The sequence below is a fragment of the Odocoileus virginianus genome, chromosome 1 (genome assembly GCF_023699985.2).
Source record: "Odocoileus virginianus isolate 20LAN1187 ecotype Illinois chromosome 1, Ovbor_1.2, whole genome shotgun sequence".
Classification (NCBI taxonomy): Eukaryota; Metazoa; Chordata; class Mammalia; order Artiodactyla; family Cervidae; genus Odocoileus; species Odocoileus virginianus.
Window position 1 is genome coordinate 13242853 of NC_069674.1, and position 27010 is coordinate 13269862.

The 27010-nt window shown below is 42.8% G+C and overlaps 1 protein-coding gene across 2 annotated transcripts in view; it reads right to left on the reverse strand.

Moving 5' to 3' along the window:
- Positions 1-27010, reverse strand: part of MGAM (maltase-glucoamylase) — a 93759-nt gene that overhangs the window by 19248 nt on the left and 47501 nt on the right. For both annotated transcript variants that reach the window (XM_020911014.2, XM_070464180.1), the window contains exons 19-34: positions 24859-24943; positions 24046-24102; positions 23398-23522; positions 20220-20308; positions 18991-19040; positions 18385-18552; positions 15555-15707; positions 14177-14377; positions 11258-11412; positions 10023-10191; positions 9644-9740; positions 7959-8071; positions 6058-6183; positions 4470-4598; positions 4100-4210; positions 3508-3570 (exon numbers count right to left, since the gene is read on the reverse strand). In XM_020911014.2, the coding sequence (XP_020766673.2) occupies positions 3508-3570; positions 4100-4210; positions 4470-4598; positions 6058-6183; positions 7959-8071; positions 9644-9740; positions 10023-10191; positions 11258-11412; positions 14177-14377; positions 15555-15707; positions 18385-18552; positions 18991-19040; positions 20220-20308; positions 23398-23522; positions 24046-24102; positions 24859-24943 (1891 nt within the window). The remainder of the gene's footprint in view (positions 1-3507; positions 3571-4099; positions 4211-4469; positions 4599-6057; positions 6184-7958; positions 8072-9643; positions 9741-10022; positions 10192-11257; positions 11413-14176; positions 14378-15554; positions 15708-18384; positions 18553-18990; positions 19041-20219; positions 20309-23397; positions 23523-24045; positions 24103-24858; positions 24944-27010) is intronic.

A 27010-nucleotide genomic window follows, 5' to 3' on the forward strand; every position in this document is an offset into this window, starting at 1 on the left:
ACTTTGGTTTATGAATCCCACTAAAAGGTGCTCTGACCCTTGCCCATGAGATGAAGAAAATTCTGCTGTTCTCCAAGGTCCTGGTTCCACCTCACTCCTGTCTGTGTTCCACTCTTGCTTCATTGCTTCTGCAATGCTATTTCCCCTCATCCTCAATCCATGATGTACCCACCTGGCCCCATTTCTTAGCAGGTAAACAATAACAACAACTGGTATAAAAAAATAGACACACTGATCAGTGGAATGGAAAAGAAAGCCCAGAAATAAACCCATGCATATGCAGTCAATTAATCTTCGACAAGAATGCAAGGAACATAAATGGGGAAAGAACAGTCTTCTATTAACAGTGTTAGAAAAACATGAAGGGGATTCTCTGGTGGTCCAGTGGTTAAGACTCCATGCGTCCACTGCTGGGAGCCTGGATTCAATCCCTGGTTAGGGAACTAAGATCCTACAAGCTGGGTGGAGTGGGCAAAATAAGAGGGAGAAAAGAAAAACGTGGATATCCACATGAAAAAAATGGAACTGGGGCTTCCCGTGTGGCTCAGTGATAAAGAATCCGCCTGCCAATGTACAAGACAGGGGTTTGATCCCTGATCCAGGAGGATCCCACTTGCCTAGAAGCAACTAAGACCGTGTGTCACAACTTTAGAGGCTATACTCTAGAGATCAGGAAACGCAATTACTGAAGTCCGCGTGCCTAGAGCCCATGCTCCACAACAAGGGAAGTCACCACAATGAGAAACCCGAGCATCACAATCAGAGAGTGACCCCACTTGTCCAAACTAGAGAAAAGTCTGTGCAGCAACAAAGACCCAGCACAGCCAAAAAAAAAAAAAAAAAAAAACTGGACTCCTATCTTATACTGCTTATAAAACTTAATTCAAAATGAATTAAAGATTCAAAAGTATGACCTGAAACCATAAAACTTCCAGAAGAAAACACAGGAAAAAGTTCCTCAACACTGGTGCTGGCAGTGAGATTTTGGATTTGATGATACCTAAAGCACTAGCAACAAAAGAAAATTAAGTGAGAATACATCATACTAAAAAGCTTCTCCACAAAAAACAATCAACAAAATGAAAAGGCAGCCTACAGAATAGGAGAAAATATTTAAAAGGCAAATACCCAATGAGCTAATATTTTAAAAATATATGGAAGTTATAAAACTCAATAGCAAGGAAAATAACCCACAAATAAATTGATTTAAAAATGGACAAAGGACCTAAACAGACATATTTGCAGAGAAGGCCTACAAATGGCCAACAGATACATGACAAAGTTCTTAATATCACTAATCATTAAGGAAATGCAAATCAAAACCACAATGATAAGCTGTTTCTAAAGCTTTTATGAAAAAGATGACAGACAACAAGTGTTGGCAAGCATGTGAAGAAAAGGGACTCCTTGTGCACTGTCAGTAAGAATATAAACTGGTATCGCCATTACGAAAATACTATGGAGTTCCCTCAAAAAATTAAAAATAGAACTACCAAGTGATCCAGCAATCCTACTTCTGGGTATGTATCCTAAAGGAAGCAAAATTAGTATCTTGAAGAGATATGTCCCATGTTCACTGAAGCATTATTCACAATAGCCAAGATGTTGAAAAAACTTAAGTGTCTGCCCACAGATGAGTGGATAAAGAATACGTGGAATATGTGTGTGTGTGTGTGTGTGTGTGTGTGTGTGTGTGTGTTTACACTGGAATATTATTCAGCTATGATAAAGAAAGAAGACTTGCCATTTGCAATAACCTAGAAGGCATTATTATGGATAAACCTAGAAGGCATTATTCTAAGTGAAATAAGCCAGATACAGAAAAACAAACACTGTTATGATCTCACGTATGTGGAATCTGAGAAAAATAAGTTGAACTCATAGAAACAGAGAGTAGAATAGTGATTACCAGCTGCCAGGAGGTGGGGAAATGAGGAGCTGCTGATCAAAGTTTGCAAGCCTTCATTTATTAGATGAATGAGTTCCTGGACCTGATAGCCAATGTGGTGATTATAGCTAATAATACTGTATTGTATACTTAAAAGATGCTAAGAGAGTAGATTCTCCCCACATACATACACAAATGGCAACTATCTGAAATGGTGGATGTGTTAATTAACCTGATTCTGGTAATCATTTCATGATATACATGTATATCAGATGATCACATTGTATACTTTACATATATACAATTTTATTTATCAATTATACCTCAGTTAAGCTGGAGGGAAGAACAAAAAACTAAAATAAATATGTAAAAATCAAGGATCCCATGACCCTGAACTTCTCTGGCAGACTCCTATATCCATGTGGCCTGCCCGGACCACCAATCTTCAAGTGGTCTTCTGTGAGAAACAACAGAGATTGCAGGAAGCTCGATTCTCTCCCTTGGATCCTCATCTGAGATCCATGGTAAGTGAGAACCTGTTCCTGGGAGAGAGCAAGTTTTAACATATGGCTAGAAACTGGGGCTTCCCTGGTGGCTCAGAGGTTAAAGTGTCTGCCTGCAATGCGGGAGACCTGGGTTCGATCCCTGGGTGGGGAAGAGCCCCTGGAGAAGGAAATGGCAACCCACTCCAGTATTCTTGCCTGGAGAATCCCATGGACGGAGGAGCCTGGTGGGCTACATTAGTCCATGGAGTCGCAAAGAGTCAGACACGACTGAGCGACTTCGCTTTCACTTTCACTTTCTTTAGAAACTTGGAGATAAGATCAAAGTTGAGGGACTTCCCTGGTGGTCCAGTGGTTGAGAATCTGCTTGCCAATGCAGGGGACACAGGTTTGATCCCTGGTCCTGGAAGATCCCACATGCCGCAGAGCAGCTAAACCTGCGTGCCACAACTACTGACGGCCACATGCCTAGAGCCCATGCTTTGCAACAAGAGCAGCCACTAGTGAGAAGCTTGTGTGCCACAGCTAGAGTAGCCCCCGCTCACAACTAGAGAAAGCCTACGTGCGGCAACAAAGATCCAGCGCAGCAAAAGAAAGGAAAAAAGATCAAAGCTGAGAAACCCAAGGAAAGATGGGGGGATTTTAAGAGTGAAGATGGCGAAGCCTACCCACAAAAAGATGTGCAGAGAAAAATACCCAATCAGTAAAGACAGGGGTGAGAGACTGCTTGAAAAGGATACTCAAAGCAAAAACTGCAAAAGCAACAATAAATATACTAATTCAGGCAAAAGACAGTGTTTCTTAGAGGTTTCATTCAGTAGAAATTTCCTGGATATTTGCAATCTGAAAGTCATGGAGTGGAGTCACTTGAAACCATGGACACAAGTAATTTAAGATCTCTGAGTCTTAGTTATGCAAAGCATAAAAATAACTACCCCCCAACTGGGGTAAAATATTGCATGCAAAGCCATTGGCATAAGACAGATGCACAGGACACGTTCGCTATGTGAGTTTCCTCATCTCACCCATGCTCATGACACAGGGATGTCCAGTATCCTAAGCATGGTGGCACCTTCCTGGCATCCCTGATCCCCCACATCCACAGAAGCCCCTTACCTCCACCTGACTGTCCCAGTCTAGAGAACTGTTTATTACCACATCAGGAAAATCAGGCCAGACCTGTGAAGAAAAACATGTTTCAAAGCAATGCACTAAATAATTTCTCTTATATAGCATTTCCTAAGAAACTATAGGGCTTTCCAGGTGGTGCAAGTGGTAAAGAATCCACCAGCAATGCAAGAGACACAGAAGACACAGGTTCAATCCTTGGATTGGGAAGATCCCCTGGAGGAAGAAAATGGCAACCCACTCCAGTATTCTTGCCTGAAAAATCCCAAGGGTGGAGGAGCCTGGTGGGCTACAGTCCATGGGGTCACAAAGAGTTGGACTGGGCTGAGGGCTTACACACACAAGAAACTATAAACCTTGTTCTATGGGCGATAGTACTTTGATTTTCCTGTAGGATTGATCTAGAGAAAAGTAGATCACACAATGTACACACACATTCCTTTAAGATTCCTTAATAGTGGTGACAAATACCAGTGGAGAATATGAGAACTTCTGACCTCCAAGTCCAAATGGAAAAAAGAAAGAAACGTACAAACACACTGACAGTGTGGGGATTAGTGAATCACTGCTCAGGGCATACCTTTCCCCAGACAATGCTCCCATCACTCGGGTCTTTGATGAAGACATCGTCCTCTACACCCCGTGTGAATGGCAGATAGGGCTTGGTCTCGTTGCCAGAAATGGCTGGGTCCTAAAATCAAAGCACAGGTCAGATGATGAAACCAAAGCCAGAGAATGACTCAGGGTAGGGAAAAGGAGAATTCCTCCAAAGAGGAGGCATGGCTTCCACCCATGCTATAGAGCTTCTGTGAACCCAGGGAATTACACTTTCTGTATTGAACCTCAATTTCTCTACTCATAGCATGGAAGAAAACACAAGGATGAAGCTTTCTCCACCAAAGTCCATTCAGTCTTCAAAACAGGCTCCACCCAGTCACATAGCAACTAACCAGAATGATGATGACCCGCATCCCGTCGGCCTTCATGCGAGTAATCAGAGCTGGAAACCCCTCAAACTCGGCGTCAAGGGTGAAGTCCAGCTGCCGCTCCATGTAGTCAATGTCCGAGTACTGCACGTCCTGGAAGAGGACAGAGGAAGCTTACACAAGCTCAGGTCCACGTGAAAACTATGGTCCAGTAACCAGGGGCAAGGTTCAGACGGCTTCTTCTTGATTCTTTCAAATCCCACCTCTGTTATTTGCTAGGTATTAGGTTCTGGAAAAGTCACCTAATTCTCAAACTTTTAGTAGTCAAAATAGAAAATAAACAAACAAATAAATAAGTAAAAAGTAGAATGATAATGTCGACCTCCACAATTTTGTCTGTGTAGATACATGAAGAAAATTGATGAGAGTGCTTTGTAAAGGACCAGAATAAGGAGCGAACAGAGGATGAGATGGTTGGATGGACATGAGTTTGAGCAAGCTCTAGGAGTTGGTGATGGACAGGGAAGCCTGGCCTGCTGCAGTCCATGGGGTCACAAAGACTCAGACATGACTGAGCAACTCAACTGAACTGAAAAAGCAAACATGGTTATCTCCTCCAGGAAGCCAACTCAGGTATCAGGGGTTCAGATTCAGACAAAATAACCTACTAACACAGTACTAGCACAGTACTAACACAACATGGACAGCAAATCCACTAAAAATAAAACAAACAAAAGCATCTGTAATTGCTTTGGAACAGCAATCCTGGGGGTAATCAGACACAGCTTTCTTATCAAGAATAAAATATTGCATGCTAGACTTTCCATTAATAGGAAACAAGAGAAAATTCAGAGAATAATATTGATTAATAGAAAAAATCAATGGCTCAGTCTGCCAAAGCAGGAGATGTGGGTTGAATCCCTTTGTCAGGGAAATCCCCTGGAGAAGGAAATGGCAATCCACTTCAGGATTCTTGCCTGGGAAACCCCGTGGCAATGGAGGAGCCTAGAGGGCTGTGGTTCATGGTGTCACAAAAGAGTCAGATATAACTTAGCGACTAAAAACAACTCATCTTCAAGTAAAGGTGAAGTTTGTCTCCACACGTATTTCTTCTGGAAACCAGTCCCAAGATCTACATTCAACCAAGAATTAGATCAAGCTGGGGGCACGCTGAGCTTTAGTGCTGGCAAAGTGTCGGAACTGAGGTTATATCTATAGACACAATGGTCTGACTGAATTTGGGTCATTTTCTTTTAATGAAGCAAAACTACTCTTTGGGCCACCTTTTGTATGGTAGCAAGGATGTTTTTGACTAGTGTCATGAAGTCATGTGAAAGAAATGGAAGCATGATCTAGTAGAAAGAACCCTAGAGCTGACCCAATGCCCTCTTCCTTTGGCAAATCATTGTGACTCTTCCAGCTGGGGACAATGACACTGCCCCCCCTCCGCTTTTATTATAACCACTGGGAAGGGGTGAGACTGAGGGTGATCCTGTATAAGAAAGTGCTTTGTAATTTTGTAGAGACTGACAAAAATCAGAAAAATGCAGGCATAGAGACAAGGGTTGACCACAAGGTGCCAGAGCCAGAACCCCACAGGCTGACGACGTACATAGGGAATCTGTGCAGCCACCATTGCGTCGTACAAGCTGGCAATCTCAGAGTCGTTCTGGTATCCATAGCGACACAGCTGAAACCCCAGGGACCAGTAAGGAACCATCACCGGCCGACCAATCAACTAGAAAATAAACAGAAAGTTTAGTCCTTAAAAAGAAGAATTTGGATTAAAGTTGAACAGAAAGTAATAATATTTTTCCAGTGTCCCCAGTTAGATAATTGGCAAACTCAAATTCAGAGAGAAATGAAGAGGATGCAAAGCCACTAGGATAACTTGGAGAAATCGTCCTGCCAGACTTGACCTCTCTTGAAAAATCTGATTTTACTGCTATTTCCAGTGATTTCTAGCTTGCTGGTTAAGAACATTAAATTCAGAAACAAAATGCCTGGGTTACCCTTTAGGATCCAATCTCTGCTGGCTATGTGACTCTGGACAAAAGCGAAATAACCTCTTATACATGTTCATTCACTTGTAAATAGAGGGTAATAACATATTTGTTTCATAGTGTTTTGTGAAGACTGAGTGAATTGATATGTAGAAAGTGATCTGACATGCAAGAAGTGATATATCAGCGACATACTGTAAGTTTTATAACACTGTTTGCGGCTGATGCCAAAGCAACCGTGATGACCTCTGCAACCACAATTATCATGTCCACTATCCCCGCCCTCACCACAATGACCACCACCACCATCACCACCACTACCATCACCCACCACACTACCTCCACCATCACCACCACCATCACCACCACACCACCTTCACCACCACGACCATCACCCTCACCACACTACCTCCACCATCACCACCATCATCACCACCATCACCACCACCCCTATTACCACCATCACCGCCACACCACCTTCACCACCACTGCCATCACCCTCACCACACCACCTCCACCATCTCCACCATCATCACCACCATCACCACCACCCCTATTACCACCATCACCACCACACCACCTTCACCACCACTACCATCACCCACCACACTACCTCCACCATCACCACCACCATCACCGCCACACCACCTTCACCACCACTGCCATCACCCTCACCACACTGCCTCCACCATCACCACCATCATCACCACCATCACCACCACCCTTATTACCACCATCACCGCCACACCACCTTCACCACCACTACCATCACCCACCACACTACCTCCACCATCACCACCATCACCACCACCATCACCACCACACCACCTTCACCACCACTACCATCACCCACCACACTACCTCCACCATCTCCACCATCACCACCACCATCACCACCACACCACCTTCACCACCACTACCATCACCCACCACACTACCTCCACCATCTCCACCATCACCACCACCATCACCACCACACCACCTTCACCACCACTACCATCACCCACCACACTACCTCCACCATCTCCACCATCATCACCACCATCACCGCCACACCACCTTCACCACCATGACCAGCACCCTCACCACACCACCTCCACCACCACCATCATCACCACCTCCACCACCACCCCTATCACCACCATCACCGCTATTACCATTGCCACTGCCAGCTGTAACCAGCGGTACTTTCACTACTCCGCGGTGCTCTTACCGCTGCTGCTGCTAAGTCGCTTCAGTCGTGTCCAACTCCGTGCGACCCCACAGACGGCAGCCCACCAGGCTCCCCCGCCCCTGGGATTCCCCAGGCAAGAACACTGGAGTGGGTTGCCATTTCCTTCTCCCTGCAATGCTCTTAGAAGCTATGAATTTAACAGCTATTGGGATGTATTTATTGTTCATTATTCTATAACCTACCTGTCACCCAGAAAGACCAACAGTTTCAGTTATCATCTAAGAACTACAGAAAGTGCTGTATAAATACTGGGTAGCCAACCGAATTCCCTCCTACCTCTGTGTACTGCTGAGTGACAAGCTCTGGAGTTGGCCCCAAAACCACATAAAAGTCCAGAATCCCTCCTGTGGTACGGTATGTCAAGGCAGGCAAGGGCTGGAAGGTCACGTCTGGAAATGCAGAAAATACCAATCAATATGGAAACCTTCAAGTGAGAAATTACCCCTGAAATTCATACATTCTCCTTCTTCCTATGCCTCTATTGTAGAGTATTGAGAGAAGCCAATTTGTACTATACCTACACAGAATTTTAAAAGTTAAGTGAAAGTCTTCAGGGCATGTGCCTGGATTTTTTTCCCTTTGATGCACCTATTACCTTATTATATGTTTTGTCCTTCTCCTCTTTTAAAACTGCTATTATTGATTTTATTTCAGGACAGTTTAAGACTTACAAGAAACTGCAAAAATAGTACTAAAACTTTTCTTTTACACTTCCCCCAGTGTCCCCCAGTGATGACTCTTACATAACCATTGTATGCCATCAAAACCAGGAAACCAATGTTGATATAATAGTATTAACTCAGATTCAGGTCTTATTCAGATTTCTCCAGTTTTCACAAGCACACTCTTTAACTCCACTTCCTGATACCCCACCCCCTTTCCAATATACTACTCAAATTTTCTTTACACCCTGATGCTCTTGAACTGTGGTGTTGGAGAAGACTCTTGAGGGTCCCTTGGACTATAAGGAGATCCAACACTTCAGTCCTAAAGGAAATCAGTCCTGAATGTTCATTGAAAGGACTGATGTTGAAGCCGAAACTCCAATACTTTGGCCACCTGATGCAAAGAGCTGACTCATTTGAAAAGACCCTGATGCTGGGAAAGATTGAAGGCAGGAGGAGAAGGGGACGACAGAGGATAAGATGGTTGGATGGCATCACCTACTCAATGGATATGGGTTTGGGTAAACTGTGGGAGTTGGTGATGGACAGGGAAGTCTGGTGTACTGCAGTCCATGGGGTTGCAAGGAGTCGGACACGACTGAGCGACTGAACTGAACTGAACCCCCAGAGTGAGTGCTACGACCCACAGCTTCATCACTAAGACAAATTATATAAATGGCTCGCACTGACTAACCTCTAGGATGCTTGGGACTCCCTTGATTTTGCTATCCCATCCTACATCATTTATGCCAAATGCTGCTGCTGCTGCTAAGTCGCTTCAGTCGTGTCCGAGTCTGTGCGACCCCATAGACGGCAGCTCACCAAGGCTCCCCTGTCCCTGGGATTCTCCAGGCAAGAACACTGGAGTGGGTTTATGCCAAATGAGTTAATTCTTATTACTACATTTTGTTATTGTTTAGTTGCTAAATTGTAACTGACTCTTGTGCAACCCCATGGACTATAGCCCACCAGGCTCCTCCATCTGTAGGATTTTCCAGGCAAGACTACTGGCATGGGTTGTCATTTCTTTCTCCAGGGCATCTTCCTGACCCAGGGACCAAACCTGTGTCTCCTGCGTTGTAGGCAGGTTTTTACCGATGAACCACCAGGGAAGCCCATTACTACATGTTACTGAACTGAAATAAACAGAAAGGCTAAGCAGAATGAAGAAAAAAAAGAAAATACTGTCCACAAGATAATAATTTTGACTTCAGGAGCAACATGATCAAACACATTCTGAAGTTCCTCGAGAAGGACTGATTCACAAAAACAGAGGTGATGCCAGCGTCGCCTTACCCATGGCATTGCTGTTCAGTAGGAGCACTCCGTGGGCACTGCCATCCTCCTCCAGGGCCATGTAGTAGGGGTGGACACCATAGGAGTTCAGCTTGTACTGAGAGCATCGTGGGAAGAACGGCAGGGGGTTAAAGGACAAAGATTGAAAAGAGAGATTGAGAAAAAAAACTCAACACATTGATCGATAAGGTGTGTCCAGTCTTCTCTGTGAAATAAACACGTAAGAAACCAAGAAGCCTGAGAGTCGACCTGCTTGTCTCAAAGCAGACTGTGAGCATCCGAGTGGGGAGTGGGCAGAGGAAATACCCGCTGTGTGTGACGTGTACACAGAGTGGGTGGACAGAGGCAGAGACCCAGATCCCAAGCGCTCTGCCCTTACCCCCGGGGGTTGGTCTCGGGAGAACATCCCCCACGTGTTCCATTTCAAGTCTCTTCGGAAGGCTGTGTGCTCAGTTTCCCCAAAGCCATAGAGGTACTGGGAGGGGAGGCGCGTGGAGATGCGGATGAACATGTCATTGAAGGTGAAGCCGAGGAGCTGAGAGTCCCAGCTGCAACATAAGAGGGTATGTTTGGAAAAGAAATGGGCTGTTCTAATGGCTTCAAGCAGCCAGAGTCTCAGGGAAATTGAACTCTTGATTTGCTGTGGACTCCCACACACAACATAAAGTCTGTACGATTAAGATAATCACAGCAGCCAGGGCTGCAAGTCCAGGAGCCAGCATCTTCTATTTTCCTTTATCACTGCCTCCCTTCAGTGGTCCCTCCAGAATGCCAGATCCAATCATTTTCATCATCCCAGTTGCCCCCACTTCACAGCAGCCCTAGTTTCTACTATTGCCCCACCAGAGTCCACTTTCTATGCAGCATCCAGAGTTTTTTTTTTTTTAAGTATCTCACATCATGTCAACCCCTGTTTACAATTCTTCAGTGATTTTCACTGAAGCATCTTGTGAAGCCATTCCTGATCTGAAGCTACCTAAACCCCAGCCTCATCTCCTGCCACTTACCTCCTTATTTGTGAAACTACTCCACCCACACTGGACCTTTTCCCCTTCAAAAGGCAAGTTTACTCCTATTTCATGGCCTGTGCACTGACTACTCAATCTGTCCGAAACATTGCCCACGTCTCCCATCTCCACATGGGAGGCTCCTTCCCCTCCCCCAAGGTCCTATTTTAAGTTCACTTCCTTGGAGACATCAACTCTGACCACAGTATCAAAAGCAGTCACCTCCCTATAATTATCAATTACACTGTGATTTCTCCTGCATAGCATTGTCACTATCTAAATCTCTGCATATTTTAACTTACATTATTTTTGTTATTTCCTTATTATTTTTGTCATAGAAAGAGAGACCTCATCTTCTATAACCACCAAATATGGAGAAGGTACTCCATAAACATTGGTTGAATGAATCCCTGGGTACAGGCAACTGACTCAGGAATTATTCCCAGGACACTAAAGATTTCTCATAAGAACGACTGTGGAAGGAAATGACTTATTCAAGAATCTGGAAATGCCTGGTGCATTGCTTTGAGCAGGCTATCTCCAAGGACACTGGCCTGGCAATGACACGGGGGATCATCAATTCCAAATCAGACTAAGAGCCACTAACATAACAGTGCCTGTACTCTTGCGGCGAATCTCAATCCCAAATGGATTCTCCTTAATGAGGACAGCATAGAGTTGACTCTCAGAGGTGCCAGATGGAACGCTGGGTATGTTGAGAGGGACTGGAACTTCATACCGGTTGTTGTTGGGATCATAAATCTAGACCAGAGGAGACAGATTTTAGGTCAATATAGTAGTCTTGAAACCTATACCCTTAGCAGAAACCTGATGTCTTTGACAAAGAGTCTGAACACTATATTTGTCTTCTTTAAGCTCATGATACTGGGAACTTAATTAACAAATTGAAGAGCAATGTCAGATTTATCATTTTGATCTGAGTCTGCCATAACTCATTTTTAAATCCTCTTACAGCAACACATTATTTTCACATTGGTTCTACCTTGGAAAATCAGTCAAATTTATGGATATTCTTTATTATTTTGTTTGTGGGTGTTATCAGTGTACATGACTACCTGAAAACTTTTCTGAATTGAAAAAAATTTCTCCCTTAAAAAACATGAACTCTTCTTGATTAAAATAATCATAGATATTCTTGCTAAAAACTGGGGTCTAAATTGGTTAACTGTGTACCTACTATATTCCTGCCTGATACTGTACTAGATGCAAGGTTTACTGAACTGAGTAAGACACGGTTATTGCTTTTAAGAAATTCACATGCTAATGAAAGGCGAAAGAGAGTGCCCAAAACACCTGAGTGATACATATTATGTACAGCTATACAGAAGTGTTGTGAGATTGTAGGGAAGGAAATGCCTATCAATGCTTCCAGAAGACTGAGATGGTTTCATGGGGAAAAGGGCTGAATCTTAAAAGCTTTGCAGACACTAATCAAGCACAGAAAGAAAACCAAGTCACTCCTGGCAGAGAAATAAATGCAAAGGCACAGAGAATTAAAAGAAAGAGGCAATTATTTTGGAGAGAGCTATTGTATAATCCAGGAGGTAGAGCAGGGAAGAGTTAAACCTGAAGAGTTGAGTGAGTTCATTTATTTCAAACTCATTAGGCACCTACCACATGCCAGTACAAAGGTGAAGATGGAAAGATACAGTAGCATCATCCCTGCATTACAAGATGTCTAAGAACTCATAGTCCGGGTTGATATCAGATTGTGAAGAAGCTTTCAGACAATGCACACTGACCTGAATCTTTACTCTCTCAATACACATTGAGAACTTACTATCTACTAGGCTTTGTGTTACATCTCAGAAGTACAAAGACTAAAGGACAAATTCTTGTCCTTGAGAAACTTATAATTCTATAGTGAAAAAGACCGTAAAAATAGCCCATCATTAATGGTACATGAACATATTTGCAGGGAAGAAACAGAGGCACAGGCTTAGAGAATGGATGTGTGGACATGGCGATGAGGGGATGAATTGGGAGAAAGGGAAGGACATATATACGCTACCTTGTGTAAAATAGATAGCTAGTGGGAAGCTGATGGATAGCGCAGGGAGCTCATCTCCGTGCTCTGTGGTGACCTAGAGGGGTGTGATGAATGGGAAAGAGGTTCGGGATATATGGATACACACCACTGATTCACTTCGTTGCACAGCAGAGACTAGCATGACACTGTAAAGTAACTATAACTCAATTTTTTAAAAAAATACATAAAGAAAAAATGAAAAACAGACCATCACTTGTCCTGAGATGTAATTAAATCATGAAAGAAAAAGAGATCAGTTCCCTCATGGCTCAGCTGGTAAAGAATCTGCCTGCAGTGTGGGAGACCTGGGTTGGATCCCTGGGTTGGGAAGATCCCCTGGAGAAGGGAAAGGCTACCCAACTCCAGTATTCTGGCCGAGAGAAGTCCATGGACTGTATAGTCCATGGGATCGCAAAGAGTCGGACACGACTGAGCGACTTTCACTTTCACACTCTTGTAGGTGTTTCATATATCCCAAATTCACTGTCCAAAACTGAATTCATCATTGTATTTTACCTAAACCCAAATCTTTCCAGTGTTCCCCTTCTGGTTCCCCTTCATGGATGATAGCACCATCCATGTAGAGACACAAGCTAGAAACTTGGTGATTGTCTTGATATTTCTCCCTCCCTCATTGCCTATTTGTAATCAATCACCAGATCCCACGACGCTACTTCTTATTCTCTTGATATTGTCCACTTCTCCCTCTCCTCTCTGTCCCTGGTCTAAGCTCAATACCCCATCTGGATTACCTAACTGATAGTGTCCTAACTTGTCTCCTTTTTCACCCTTGTCCTCCCGACCATTTTTCTTACAGTAGAAACAGTAATCATTTCAAAGTGCAGTTTAGACCAGGTCTCACTGTCCCATCAATGGTCCCAAATTACTCTCAAGATAATGATCTAGTATATAGTGTGTGTGCTCACTCAGTCATGTCCAGCTCTTTGTAACCCCATGGACTGTAGCTCACCAGGCTCCCCTATCCCTGGAATTTTCCAGGCAAGAATACTGGAGTGAGTTGCCATTTCCTACTCTAGGGGATCTTCCCAACCCAGGGATTGGATCTGTGTCTCCTGCATCTCCTGTATTGGCAGGCAGATTTTAGTGCCACCTGGGAAGCCCATTTAGGATAAAATATGTACACCAGCTAATTTTCAATGTGTTTTCAGTTGCTGAAAGTCACTAATTTAATGTGGGCAAAAATTCACTTGTCAAAAAAATCAGAAAAAAAGCCTCCATTGTCAACAGTGCCTCAAAAGCCCATATGAAATATCAAGATACATTTGCCTTGCTTGATAACCACCCCAAATGGATGGAGAACAAAACTGTGAAAGTGTGTGCCAAGGACTCGACAGTTTTCAATGGCTAACTTAGAAGAGCGAACTGATCGCATAGTTCTGTGATCCTGACAAGCGAAAAATAATGAAACTAAGAAGTGCAAAGTAGGAACTTGATACATACACTGTCAACACATACCTTAAACTGCAGCATGTTATCCTTGTGGTAGGTCACAGTCAGGCGGAGGGGGTTCACAGGTACTGAGGGGAAGGAGGAGGCATACAGAGTCGTCTTTAAGGAAATGACAGCTGAGGCCCCATGTGAGTCATACTGAACGTCACTGACGGAGTAGAGATCATTGACGAAATAGCAAAAAGGGACTCCGGGAGAACTGGACTCCTGAAAAGTAAAGGCAAATTCAGTTCAGTGTGAGCTCTAGGATGATCAAATATAAAAGGGCTAGGAAACGCAATTTTTAGGGAGATAAAGATAAACTCAGTCATTTCCTTATACACTCTTTGGTAGTGACATAAGTTTTCACTCCAAGTCTCCATGTAAAATTTTGTTAAAAAAAGACCCATTCCTGTCCCATCTATTCTTCAAACATCCAGATAAAAACTCAGGTTACTTTGGAAGTCAGCCCTTTCTATAGATTTTAAGTAGTGACTTAGGCACTGGTTCCATGCTCATGAAATTGTAGATGGAGTGTAAAGGATTTTACAAAATTACTATGAGGTACTATGTTACATGGGTCAGAATGGCCATCAGTAAAAAGTCTCAAATGCTGAAGAGAGTGTGGAGAAAAGGGGGCCCTCCTACACTGCTGGTGGGGATACAAGTTAGTCCTGCCACTGTGGAAAATAGTATGAAGGTTTCTCAAAAAACTAAACATAGAGCTGCCATAGGATCCAGCAATCCCACTCCTGGTCATACATCCAGATAAAACTAAAATTCAAAATATACATGTACCCCAAAGTTTATAGCTGCACTATTGGCAATAGCCAAGATATGGTAACAATTTAAAGGTCCACAGAAAGATAAATGGAAGAAGAAGATGTGATATATAGACACAGTGGAATACTACTCAGCCCTAAAAAAGAATGAAATAATGCCATTTGCAGCAACATGAGATTATCAGGATTTGCAGGAACTACAGATTATCATACAAAGACAAATACCACAAAGACAGATATCACTTATACATGGAACCTAAAACATGACACAAATGAACCTATCTACAAAATAGAAACAGACTCACCGATGTAGAGATCAGACTCACGGTTGCCAAGGAGAGGTGGGGGAGGGGTGGGAATTTGGGGTTAGCAGATGCAAACTATTATATAGGAAATGGATAAATGACCAGGTCCTACTTATAGCAAAGGGAACTATATTCAATACCTTGTGATAAACCATAATGGAAAAGGATATTTAAAAGATTGCTATATATTAATATATGTATAACATAATCATTTTACTGTATAGTAGAAATTAATACAATATGGTAAATCCACTATGATTCAATTTAAAGCAAAGTATAGAGGATTTTCATGTATATTAACACCGTCAGCATGGTTACCTCCCAGGCACAACCACGGGAAGCGCAGTTTTCTGCAGAAACACCAGACTCGTCAGGATAACAGTCTATTTTTTCTTCATCCCTTATCTTCACATCCCACTCCACCGTGTATGTTCCTCCCAGAACAAGATCAATTTCTGTGATAAGGGCCACCTGTGGGAGTGGGGAAATATCAAGCAAATGTATCCTCAGGACAAAGACCTGGCAAGGTGTGAGATTTTTTCAGGAAAGAAAATAAAAATCAGAGCAGTCTGTCAACAATCCAAGTAACATATCCAAGTCAACAATCCAAGCTTCATGAAGAGAGAGACAGGGAGGGCAGGGAGTTGGCCAATAACCACAGGGAAAATGGTGCAATTCTATCAGAATCTTGTATGTAACATTTTGAAAAGAATCAGGTCAACTGCAACCTCCTGTTATCGCCCTTTCCTCTCCTCTTTGACTCCTCTTCCTCTCCCTTCTTTTGTCAGGAAGACTCTCTTCTGCAGTCCCCTTGGAGCACAGCACACACAAGCACATGGTGTCATCCTCATATTAGTTGAGCCCATATTCTTGCCCTCCGTCCCCCAAACCAGTATTCCCCACAGGTCTGGAGTGGGGGCAAGAACAGAGAAATAAGAATCATATGGCCTGGGTTCTCCCCTCCATCCCACTGAGGAAACTTGGACAGATTCTTTCAAATTCCTTGGGTCTCAGTTTACCAGTTGCAAAACTGATAAGTAGACAAAATCATATCTCCTTTCATTTTTAATATCCTAGTCTCTTCACTGGTCCAAGCCCAGAGCCTCAAAACTTGAAACTTTCTTTGAGTTCCACTCACTAATTCAAATATTTAATTTTTTCTATGTTTTTTTTTTTTTCTGGTTGTCTCCTTGTAAAATAGTAACTTCCACAGTGAAAGTTCTCAGTTGTCAAGGGTCATATAATCTCATGCTAAGGATTATCTTCCTTCCAGTCTCTCCCCAGTCTATGTTCATCTCGCATTTCCCTGTACCTCAAAAACAACACTCTCACAATGGTGCATATTGATTCAAGGATCAATAGGAGACCCTTTGAGAATTAGATCACATCCTTCTTAGTTTGGCACCTAAGACCCTCCAAAAGCTGACCACAGGTTAATCTGTCCAAACGAGGCCCTCTTCCAGACGTGGGTCCTGCCTATTCCAGTTATACAGACTCACAGGCTAACAAAAGGCTTTTCTCAGTCCCAGGACTGGCTTATTCTAATACCCCAACCTTGACTGCTTTACCTATGCCAATGCCCTTCCTAGGATAATGGTGCCCATTTGTGAAACAGACTTCTAGCCACCTGCCCAGTGGAAAATTCCCTTCCTACTGCTTCAGTTTGGAACACCGAACTTCCCAGATAAGAACTATTTTTTTTTTTAATCCATGCAACACAGCTGCAGCCATTCATACCTGAGTGCAAGTCCACCGGAAGTGGCTGGCCAAGGGTTTCTCTCTTGATTTAAGGGCCTACCCTGCCCTTTCTTTTATTGTCACCTTTCCCTTTTCCTCCCAGCTCCTTCTCCTTTATTTTTATTTTTTTTTTTTCCTCTAACAAGGCTAGAGTGACTGGAATTAAGCCACCACTTCCAATCACAAGAGAAGAAAAGACCTCAACACTGACAACCTGAGGCACTGAACCAATGCCGGAAACTGAGCACTTCCTAAACTCTCAATACCATTAGGGAAAAAAATCCCGGTTTGTTTAAACTACCAGTTTGCTGAGTTTCCTGTTACTTGCAGCTGAGCAAATCTCTCCACAGATGTATCGTCTTTAAGGTCCAACTCTAGACCCAACGCCGCCAAAGCTTCTGCTCAATGAATCCATTAAGCTTTGAACATGAAACCAGGCAGAATATAAGCTAACATTTCCTAAAGGCAGGATTGGGTTGCCTGTCCACCACTTAAATTCAAATAGTAAAAAATTCTTTTGGTTGTATATGTATTAATCTAGTTATCAAATTGGTAATTAGTTTATTTTCATATGAGCATCTTACAAAGGACTTGCACTTTGCTGCACACATAACCAGTCATATAATACTTTATTTCTAACTTTATAATGTATGCATCCTCAGTGTATGTTGTTAGGACAAAATGTCCAATGATACCAATATATCATTTTAGTAGAAGACAAAATTTACTTATTTTTCTCCAAATTTGGAAGGTTCCTCACAAACCATGATGACCCTGCTGCTCCCTATCCCAGATTATCTGGAACACCTCTAGCAAACAGTGTTGGGGAAAAGGATCCCTCCCTCATAATGATAAAATTTCAGAGGAATTGATAATAACCTATTCAAGAACATCATCTCATTAAAAGTGATGAAAAATTCTTTTATTATTATCACCTAACCAAGTAAGTAGCATTAGCTAAGCTTATCAAATTCATTGACTCAAATTATTTCCTAAGAATGTGTTGGAGTGAGAATCTAGCTCTATAGAGTTAAAAAAAAAAAAAAAAGAAAAGCACCTGAAATTTTAAATTAATGGGAATCCCACCTCAACCCATCTAGCATCAATCAATCAGCAGTTTTCAGACCCAGTTTTCCTCTAATCCTGTTCCCCAGACTCTTGTCTTTGTTCTTCTTCTGTTCCAGGCAGAGAGGACAGAAGACTGAGGGGCAGATAAGGGAAAAAAGAGGAAAGGACCAGTTTACTCCCCCCCCCCCCCCAGGATCTCAGCAGCCTCCTTGTTCATCCCAGCTCTGGCTCCCTCTTTTATTTTTTCTATCCTAACCCTCTGACTTCCCCACTTCTGCCTTCAGTGCGCCCTGGTCCTTTAGAAACCAGTGCAACCTCGGCAAGGAGCATCTAAGCTATTTACCTGTAGGTTAGAATCGTAAGTGACATTCGGAGAAACTTGAATTGGAACACCATTCTGTTTCACTGCAACGTTGTTAGGCTTCTGGGTTCCAAGGATTTTAATTTCTTTAAATGCTAAATTATTAGGGTCTGTGTAGGTTGATTGCAAAATCTTAATCTCCAGGCGGTTCTGCAAAACAATTAAACACAAATATCTACCTTGAATACACAGATTCTCAAGTCACTCAAATAGTCTATCCTAGACCAGCTACCCAAATGGCCCTAAACGCTTCTTACTTGTCTCTACTAATATGTGCTCAAATACAAACTTATTTTCCCCCTGAGGCTGGGAGAAGGAGAGTGAAAGAAACACATACACACACGAAGGAATTTTTTGAAAATTCATTTAAAAAGACTGACTGCTTTGATTTATCCATATCATTGCCTCTTTTTACTAACATAGATAATCCAATTATTGGACATTAAGTCATAAACAGAAATGTGTCCCCCTATTGTCATTACAATACTACAATTACAATTACACATATACACAAACAGATAGGAGCTAATAGGAGCTAATCATCAGACCAAAGCTCACACTTAAGATTCATAAAAATATACTACTCACTTGGGTGACGGAGAACTCACATAAGAGATAAACATTGTTGGCCACAGTATCTGAAAGAGAGAGACGGGCAAGTCAGACTTGGGCTTGCCCAATACAGAAAAACGGATTTCATCCTAGTGCTCCTTGAAGCTGTTACAGGGAAGAAGAAAACCTGACTACGTGTTGAATCTGTTTCTTTCACTTTAGCCTCTGTTTCCCATTGCTTTTGTTCACTAAAAAGATGCTGTCTATACATGATGGCCTGCCTCGGGGAACCCTGCCCCTACCCCTGAATGTTAAACCTAAGTGCCTTTGTTCAGGAAGACATCCTTACCCTATCTGCCTGTGAACAGCTGCAGGAAGGAAGAAATTAACATACCCCCTCTCGGAGACTGGCTGTTCCAGGAGATAAGTGCAAGATTTATGACCTTTTGACTTCTTCACCTCCTCATCCTCTAATCTATAAAAGAACCTGACATCCAGACCTTGATATGTGGTTATTTTGAGACATTAGTCTGCAGTCTTCTCCCTGTGCCAATTTTCTGAATAAAGTCCTTATTCTTTGCCTCAACACCTCGTCTCCAATTTAATGGCCTGTCATGTGGCGAGCAGAGCAAGCTTGGGCTCAATAACAGAGCTTCACGTTGAGGATGACAGATTATAGATAGAGTTTCCAAGGCTGAGCCACTGTTTTCTCTTTTCCTTCCTACCTTAACCTTGGAAAGGTTCCCTCCCAAGTGCTTCCAAAGCATATGCCTCCAGTGAATCTGCTTCCTAAGCTTGAGCCACAAGAATTCTTAGTACACTAGAGACAGGCAAATGAGCTGAGAAGTAGGGCTAGATGCAGGTGCGCTAGAAAAGTGTCTCCTCACCACTTCACTAGCATGGGCATGTTTTACATGTCATCCATGCTTTTCATAAGCCTTTGGGGTGAAGGAAAATGCACTGAAGGGCAGAAACAGCCTTGGAAACATATTTCAGGGGCCAACTGACAATCAAATAAGAGCCTATATATACAATATAGCTGGCCAGTGGGAGAATTCTAAGAGGTGGAGGGGAGTTTTCCTTCCATCCAAGGAAAACATCTACCATTCTTTCATCTACTGCTATTCCTAAACTGCACAACCAAATCCAGAATTCTTCTCTCGAGTGATTAATACTATAGTGCCTGGTGAGATGTCTCCCACCACTGAATGAGCTGCAGGAGAAACTCAAAGATGCATGTCTGGAAACCCCAATGTGAAGCTCACCTTTCGTTTCCCCATCATCCCAGAAAAGTTCGCCTTTTGCTTCTTTGTTCTCATCCAGGGCAATGATTAGACCGAGAGGGTTCCGTCGACTGCAGGAAACAAGATTTATGTGAGAGGCAAAGACTTGGGGCTCAAAGAATTTTGCTAAATGAGCTGTGAAGGATTCCATCAGATTTCAAGTGGGAAAGGTTCCTAGCAGCAGATGGCTCTGCTCATCTTCAGGCACAAAGGCAAAATCTACAGGGGCGTCATTTTCCAGAATCACAAGTGTCACAGGAGACAGAAATACCCCGAACATTAGCGACAAACATCTATGTAGGAGGCAAGAATTTAATCACCGGAATTGCTACAGTAGCTACAATAAAAGCTGTTAATGCTGTTATTATTTTGAATACAGACTATTAGAAGAGAAATCCTAGATGATAACTGGTTCAGTCTAATCATTTTATAGCTGAAACATGCAGGGGAAGTATTCACTGAAGTCAGAAGGACATATTTTTTCCCTGCCTAAGAACCACGTTGACTCGGAAGCCAAGAAAATACAATAGAATCCATCTGTATGAGGGCAATTTTCCTAATTTGATTATTTATTTTCAGTTCATTTTGAGACAGAAAAAGGAAACATTCTAATTATTTGCTACATAACTTAGAACAGCAGTCCTCAACCATTTTGGCACCAGGGACGTTTCATGGAAGACAACGTTTCCATGGACCAGGAGTGAGACAGGTGGTTTTGGGATGATTCAAGCACAATAATTATATTTACTGTGTACTTTATTTTTATTGTTACTACATCAGCTCCACCTCAGATCATCAGGCATTAGATCATGGAGGTTGACTTAGAAAGTGAAATACAAGAAACCACTCAAAAGATGCTGAAATATATGGACATAGAGACAGAGAAAGGAAGAGAAACTGCATTTGAAATCTCTCCCTATTTCATCCTCCCCTAAACCACCTCCCAATTTCTGGCTCCTGTTGCACCCCTTACATCCCCTACTGTATTCTTTCACAGTTCAGCCTTCCACAGTGCCCTGTGCAAGCCAGATTCCATTATCAACAAAGTCACCTGCTTTCATTTAACACACACGTACTGAGTAGCTTTCAATGCTAGGAAGTCTAAGAGATACAAGACCAAACAGACCACAGCTCAACTAATGACCTTAAATATTATAAGAAAGATTAAACATATTTACCAAATAATCAAAGCAGAAAGTTGAGTGGCACAAAAGTTAAAATCCTTACAGGAGTCCATACTGATACTTCAAGCAGCATGGTGGCCTAGATATCCTGGAGGATGCCGTATACTCTGAAGGCATATGTGCATGCTGAGTTGTTCAGTCATGTCCAACTCTTTTTGACCCCATGGACTATAGCCTGCCAGGGTCCTCTGTCCATGGGATTTCCCTGGCTAGAATACTGGAGTGGGTTGCCATTTCCTACTCCAGGGGATCTTCCTGATCCAGAGATTGAACTCACATCTCCTGCAATCTCCAGCATTGGCAGGCAGATTCTTTACCACTGGGCCACCTGGGAAGCCAATAGCCTGAAGGACGCATCCACTAAAACTCTACTTGGCTCTAGATAAATTAAACACCTGATCCTTGAAGGGTGCTAATGTGAAACCCAAAGTGACAGCAATCGTGGTTTGCAACCAAAAGGAAGGCTAATCATCTCTGAAGGAATGAGATCTATAATTGGATCCTTGCAGTCACTGCATTTGAAAAACAAAAAAATTACTAAACACATAAGGTAACTAGCCAGCATGAAAGATAGATGGCAAAAGCAACTAACAAGAGATTTATTAGCAGAGTCTACTATGAATTTTAGAGAGTAGAAATCTCAGTTGCAAATTATAAAGTAACTATGAGTGAAATACTTAACAATGTTAAGAAGGGGAAAAAATTAGCTAAGCAGTAAGAAAGTATAAATAATAAGCAGAAAGCTGCAAGAAGCAGCACTCCCTCTGCTGGAGTTTAGGGGGAGGATTTCTCACAGAAGAAATCTGAGTTTAATTTGAAATATCATTAAGAATGTATCAGGCAAAGAATGTTGAGAAGGACAATAAATAGAGAAGCCCAAAGGCTGGGAAAGAGATGATTATGTTTGGAGAATAACAAGATTTTTGGCATTGCTAGTCTAAAAGTGTGTAGCGAGATGAGTCAGGAGACACGTTTATTAACTTGAAACCAGATTATGTGGCCTTCAACGCTCTGCTAATGACAGATTTTGGAATTTAACCTGGGAAGCAATAAGTTAAGATCCTCATTTTGGAAAGATAGTTTTGGTATCAGTATGCAGAACAGCATAAAGTTGAATAAAGAAAAAGAAAGCAGGTGGTACTGGGTGTAAAAATATTTTCCATCAGTATTACAAAGTCAAAATTTGAAAACTTATGGTAGGAAGGAAGGTTCAAAAGAAATGGATTCCTAACCTCCAAAACATTCCCTGTCTATTAAAAGCTAATAAGCTAATAATTTAGAGACATGAATATGAATATGCGCCTCCTTAGTATCAGATGGAATTTATAATTTGAGAATCAAAATCATCAAGGAGAAAGTAGTGACATGAAGGAGATTTGAACTGCACAGGAAGTAATTTTTGAATGCTGTTTTGCATCACAAGAAATGGCTCATGGGAAGAAATGAACAGGAAACTGAAATTATAGGGGAGTGGAAATGGACCCAAATTCCTAGAAATGGGGTGTCAGGAGCATAGCACAGTGGAATGATGGTCCAATTAAGGCAGGTGGGGTGATCAACAGACCTCCTTTCCTGGAATTGAGATGTTCCCCAAAACATGAGACTTTCAGGGCTAAAACTGAAATGGTCCTAGGAAAACTAGAAAGGTTCACCACCGCAGATGTCAGTATGTTTCGAGGAGAAAGTCAGAGGGGTTAAGAAAGGACAGGGATTCGGGTCTTTCAAAATCCATCTGGATGCAGCTCAAAATCACAGCTTCTCCAGAAGAGGCCAAGGGAAATCTAGGGACAGAATTTGATGGCCTCACACACACACACACACACACACACACACACACACACGAGCACACAAATGCCCTTTCTCCCCACAGTCCATGCAATGCATCAGCCTCTTCTACATGGACAACAGATGGGAACAGAAATGACCAGGTTTGTCAGCCTCCCCCTCTTATAAGGAAACCCTTGGCCGCACTGTACCTGGCCACCGTGGTCGTGGCTGGCTGCTGTGTGGGGAAGATGTAGCCTCCTCGCAGGTGAAGTCCAATTTTGTCTCCAGGAAGTTCCATCTCCACTTTTTGCTTCCTCCATCTCACTTGGCCCCCCTGAGGCACGCAGACAACTCAAACACGTTGGCATGCACAGGTCACCTCTTAACCCCATGCTGACTTACCTACATCTGTCTCCTCCCACCTAGCTGAATTGCTGTCTAGCCAGGCAATCAAACAAGAAAAGGGAAAGAATTTAAGAGCAAGAGTTTCTGGAATCAGTTGAGGGCTTGGGGGAATACAATGTCTTGCTGAGGCTATTTGACGTACATGGTGGGAACTGACCATGCTAAATAAGAATCTGACTCAAATCCAGGCTCAAATTGTCTACTGGCCCCATTGTTTGCCCATGAGACATTCTACTTCCACCTATATTTTATTGCTGAATAAAGTACATGAAAGTATCTTTTTCAGATTTCATCAGGACTGATGTCAAGTGACCTAGGCTCACTTTATTGACTCTGCTGTGAAATTACTACTGGAAGCACGGCAGGAACATTCCTCAGTATATGGATACTCTCCACCGAGAGGTGTCCTGTCTATGCAGCTTGAAGAGTGGAGAAAAGTCAAAGCTACTTACAGTCTCATAGTCATACCAGACAGCGTCAGGCATGTATGCGGTCACTTTCTCTGCACCCTGAAATTAAAACAAAATCTTGTCGTTCATGGCCCCTCCTCTGAAGGAGAAAAAAATGGATTTCTTAGCATTCCCTAGGGAACTTCTTAAACATGTACTGAGAATGCATACATGGCCTTTCTTTTCTCTGTTATCAACTCGCGATTTTCTTCTAATAGAGGTGATAACTTGGCAACTCAAAGGAAAATCCCAAGTGGAACCACATTAGGAAGAAGAATACTGAAACACATGCTGTGATAAGAAAACAGTTCCAGGTTTACACTGTATACTGCATTTAACCTTCCCAATAGTCCCCAATGATACGGGCTATTATCTCACCTCACAGCTGAGGAACTAGCATGTCATTTCCCCCGGATGTCACTGGTGCCAAGTGGCAGAAGTGACAACCAACATCCAGGTCAGCCTGACCTTAGAATGAGTGCTAGGGCACTGCTCCATCCTGTCTCTCCAGCATGGAGTAAGTTATGATCTGCCAGGTGAATCTGACAATGCACAGGACCATTCTTGATCCCAGAGTCACCCGTAGATGCTTCTACACTGATTGGAAACTTGGTCAAGGACAAAAGACTCCTAGAGACAAAAATGTGTACCCATCTTCCCCAAACTCCAGCACACTGCCTTTAAGCCTGCCCCAGCCTCGGATGTTGGAAATGGTTTGGGAATAAGAAGAAGATACATGGCTGCAAGAAGAGAGGAGTTTGGAGTTAGTAGGAACAAAAGCAGAGAAGGCCATGGTTACTCTGTGGGAACACTTGCCTCATCCAGGACTGGAGTGATGAGGAGCCCGGGCCCCCATAAAAACTGTTGGTATACATCCCAGGTGTTGCTGTCCTGGTAGAACCTAGACACAGAGAAATCTTCCCTGAGATTTGCGCCAGGCTCTCCCTCAAGCCTGTCTAAAGCCTGCTGGCTCCCTGCCTGAGGCAAATTCTCCCAGTCATTTTCTGACCCCTATTCAATCCTTAACCCTGCCCCAACTCCTGCAGGCAGACCCAATTTTTCAGCCTCTGTACCCTTCTATGCTTCCCCCAATTTGGAAAGAAATTACTATTTCAGTACTTGTGCTGGGCACATTCCAGGATATCATTCTATTTGCCATATCTCCCTTCAAAAATAAAATAAGCTAGATATTTGAAAACTTCAGCTGACTATCCAAAAAGCATTGGATCTGATCACGCTCCCTCCAAAAAAAAAAAATCAATTAAAAACTTTACTCTTTTCTCTTTTAGGATACCTGCGTTTTAATAGAGAACTCCAGGAGATAGCAAAACCTTACCCACAAGAATAAATATATATCATAATATATATTTTAATAATATAATGCCTGAGGGCCTAAAATGTCAGAAACATAAGGGAATTAACTGTGTTTTGATTTTGACAAGAAAAAAGTCTCTTTATTTGTAGAGTGTAAAATTATTCTGTTAATTTTAATAATTGAGACCTAGATTCTATTTTTCTTTTTATGTGATGTGACCAATATAGACCTCAAAGATGTCCCCATTGATTACCAGCAAGGATATCCTCCAATATCCAGGTATTTGGCTTTCAGAACATCTGTGCCCAAAACTGTTAGAATGAATCACTTACAAGTCAATCAATAAAACTGGTTGAATTCTATGTGCAAACTGAAGCTTTGATGTAATTAATAGCAAACACTAGCTCAACCTAATATCTCTATTTTTGTGGGTGGCTTCAGTCGTGTCCGACTCTTTGCCACCCTATGGACTGTAGCCCGCCAGGCTCCTCTGCCCATGCAATTCTCCAGGCAAAAACACTGGAGTGGGTTGCCATGCCCTCCTCCGGGGGATCTTCCTGAACCAGGGAATGAACCCGAATCTCCCACATCTCCTGCGCTGCAGGCAGATTCTTTACCCACTGAGCTACCTGCGAAGGCCAGTTGAGGCAGGGTCCCCACCTAAACCCCAGCCTCTGTCTCAAGCTGACTAGCTCCACATAAGCTTCCCAGCATCATCTCAATCCTGAGTTTCTAAACACGGCTTCCTTCTCTTGATTCTGCTGGGGCTGCTCACAGGAATGCCAACCCCACCACAGAGCTACGCATTCTGCAGCCACTAGAGGGCCCCACAGCATCATCTCGGAAGCAAGGACACACCCTCTCCTGGTACAAACCTCTATCCCGCATGTGTTTCCTCACAGCTGCTTCCAGCCCAAAAACAGGATTGCCTGAAGACCCCAGAGATACCTGCTGGCTAATCTGCTGAGGCATCAGTTCATACTAAGTGACCAGTTTTAAGAAGAGTCTCTTAAAAGTGCTCTTTGTTAGAGTCAAATTAGATACTCATCGGGTGAAGATAAAAATTCTGATTTCTGTAGTATTAAATTCTGATATTCTGTAGTAGTAAGAATAGTAGTATTCTTATCGGTGTGTAAATGACAGGCTCATTCCTTGAGCCCAAAGAGGGTGCATTACAAAAGCGACCATCAGCTCCAAGATATCAAAGCCTTTAAATCAATGGTCCCCAACCTTTTTGGCACCAGGGACCAGTTTTATGGAAGACAGTTTTTCCATGGACTTAGGAGGAAGGGGTGCTGGTTTCAGGATGATTCAAACACGTTACATTTATTGTGCACTTTATTTTCATCATTATTACATCAGCTCCACTTCAGATCATCAGGTGTTAGATACCAGAGGTAGGGGACACTTGCTTCCCTTGTGGCTCAGCTGGTAAAGAATCTGCCTGCGATGTGGGAGACCTGGGTTCCATCCCCGGGCTGGGAAGATCCCCTGGAGAAGGGAAAAGCTACCCACTCCAGTATTCTGGCATGGAGAATTCCATGGACTGTATGGTCCATGGGGTCACAAAGACTGGGACACGACTAAGAGACTTTCACTTATGAAGAAGCTAAGGATGAAAGAACTTAAATGGTTTGTCTAAGGTATGGAGTT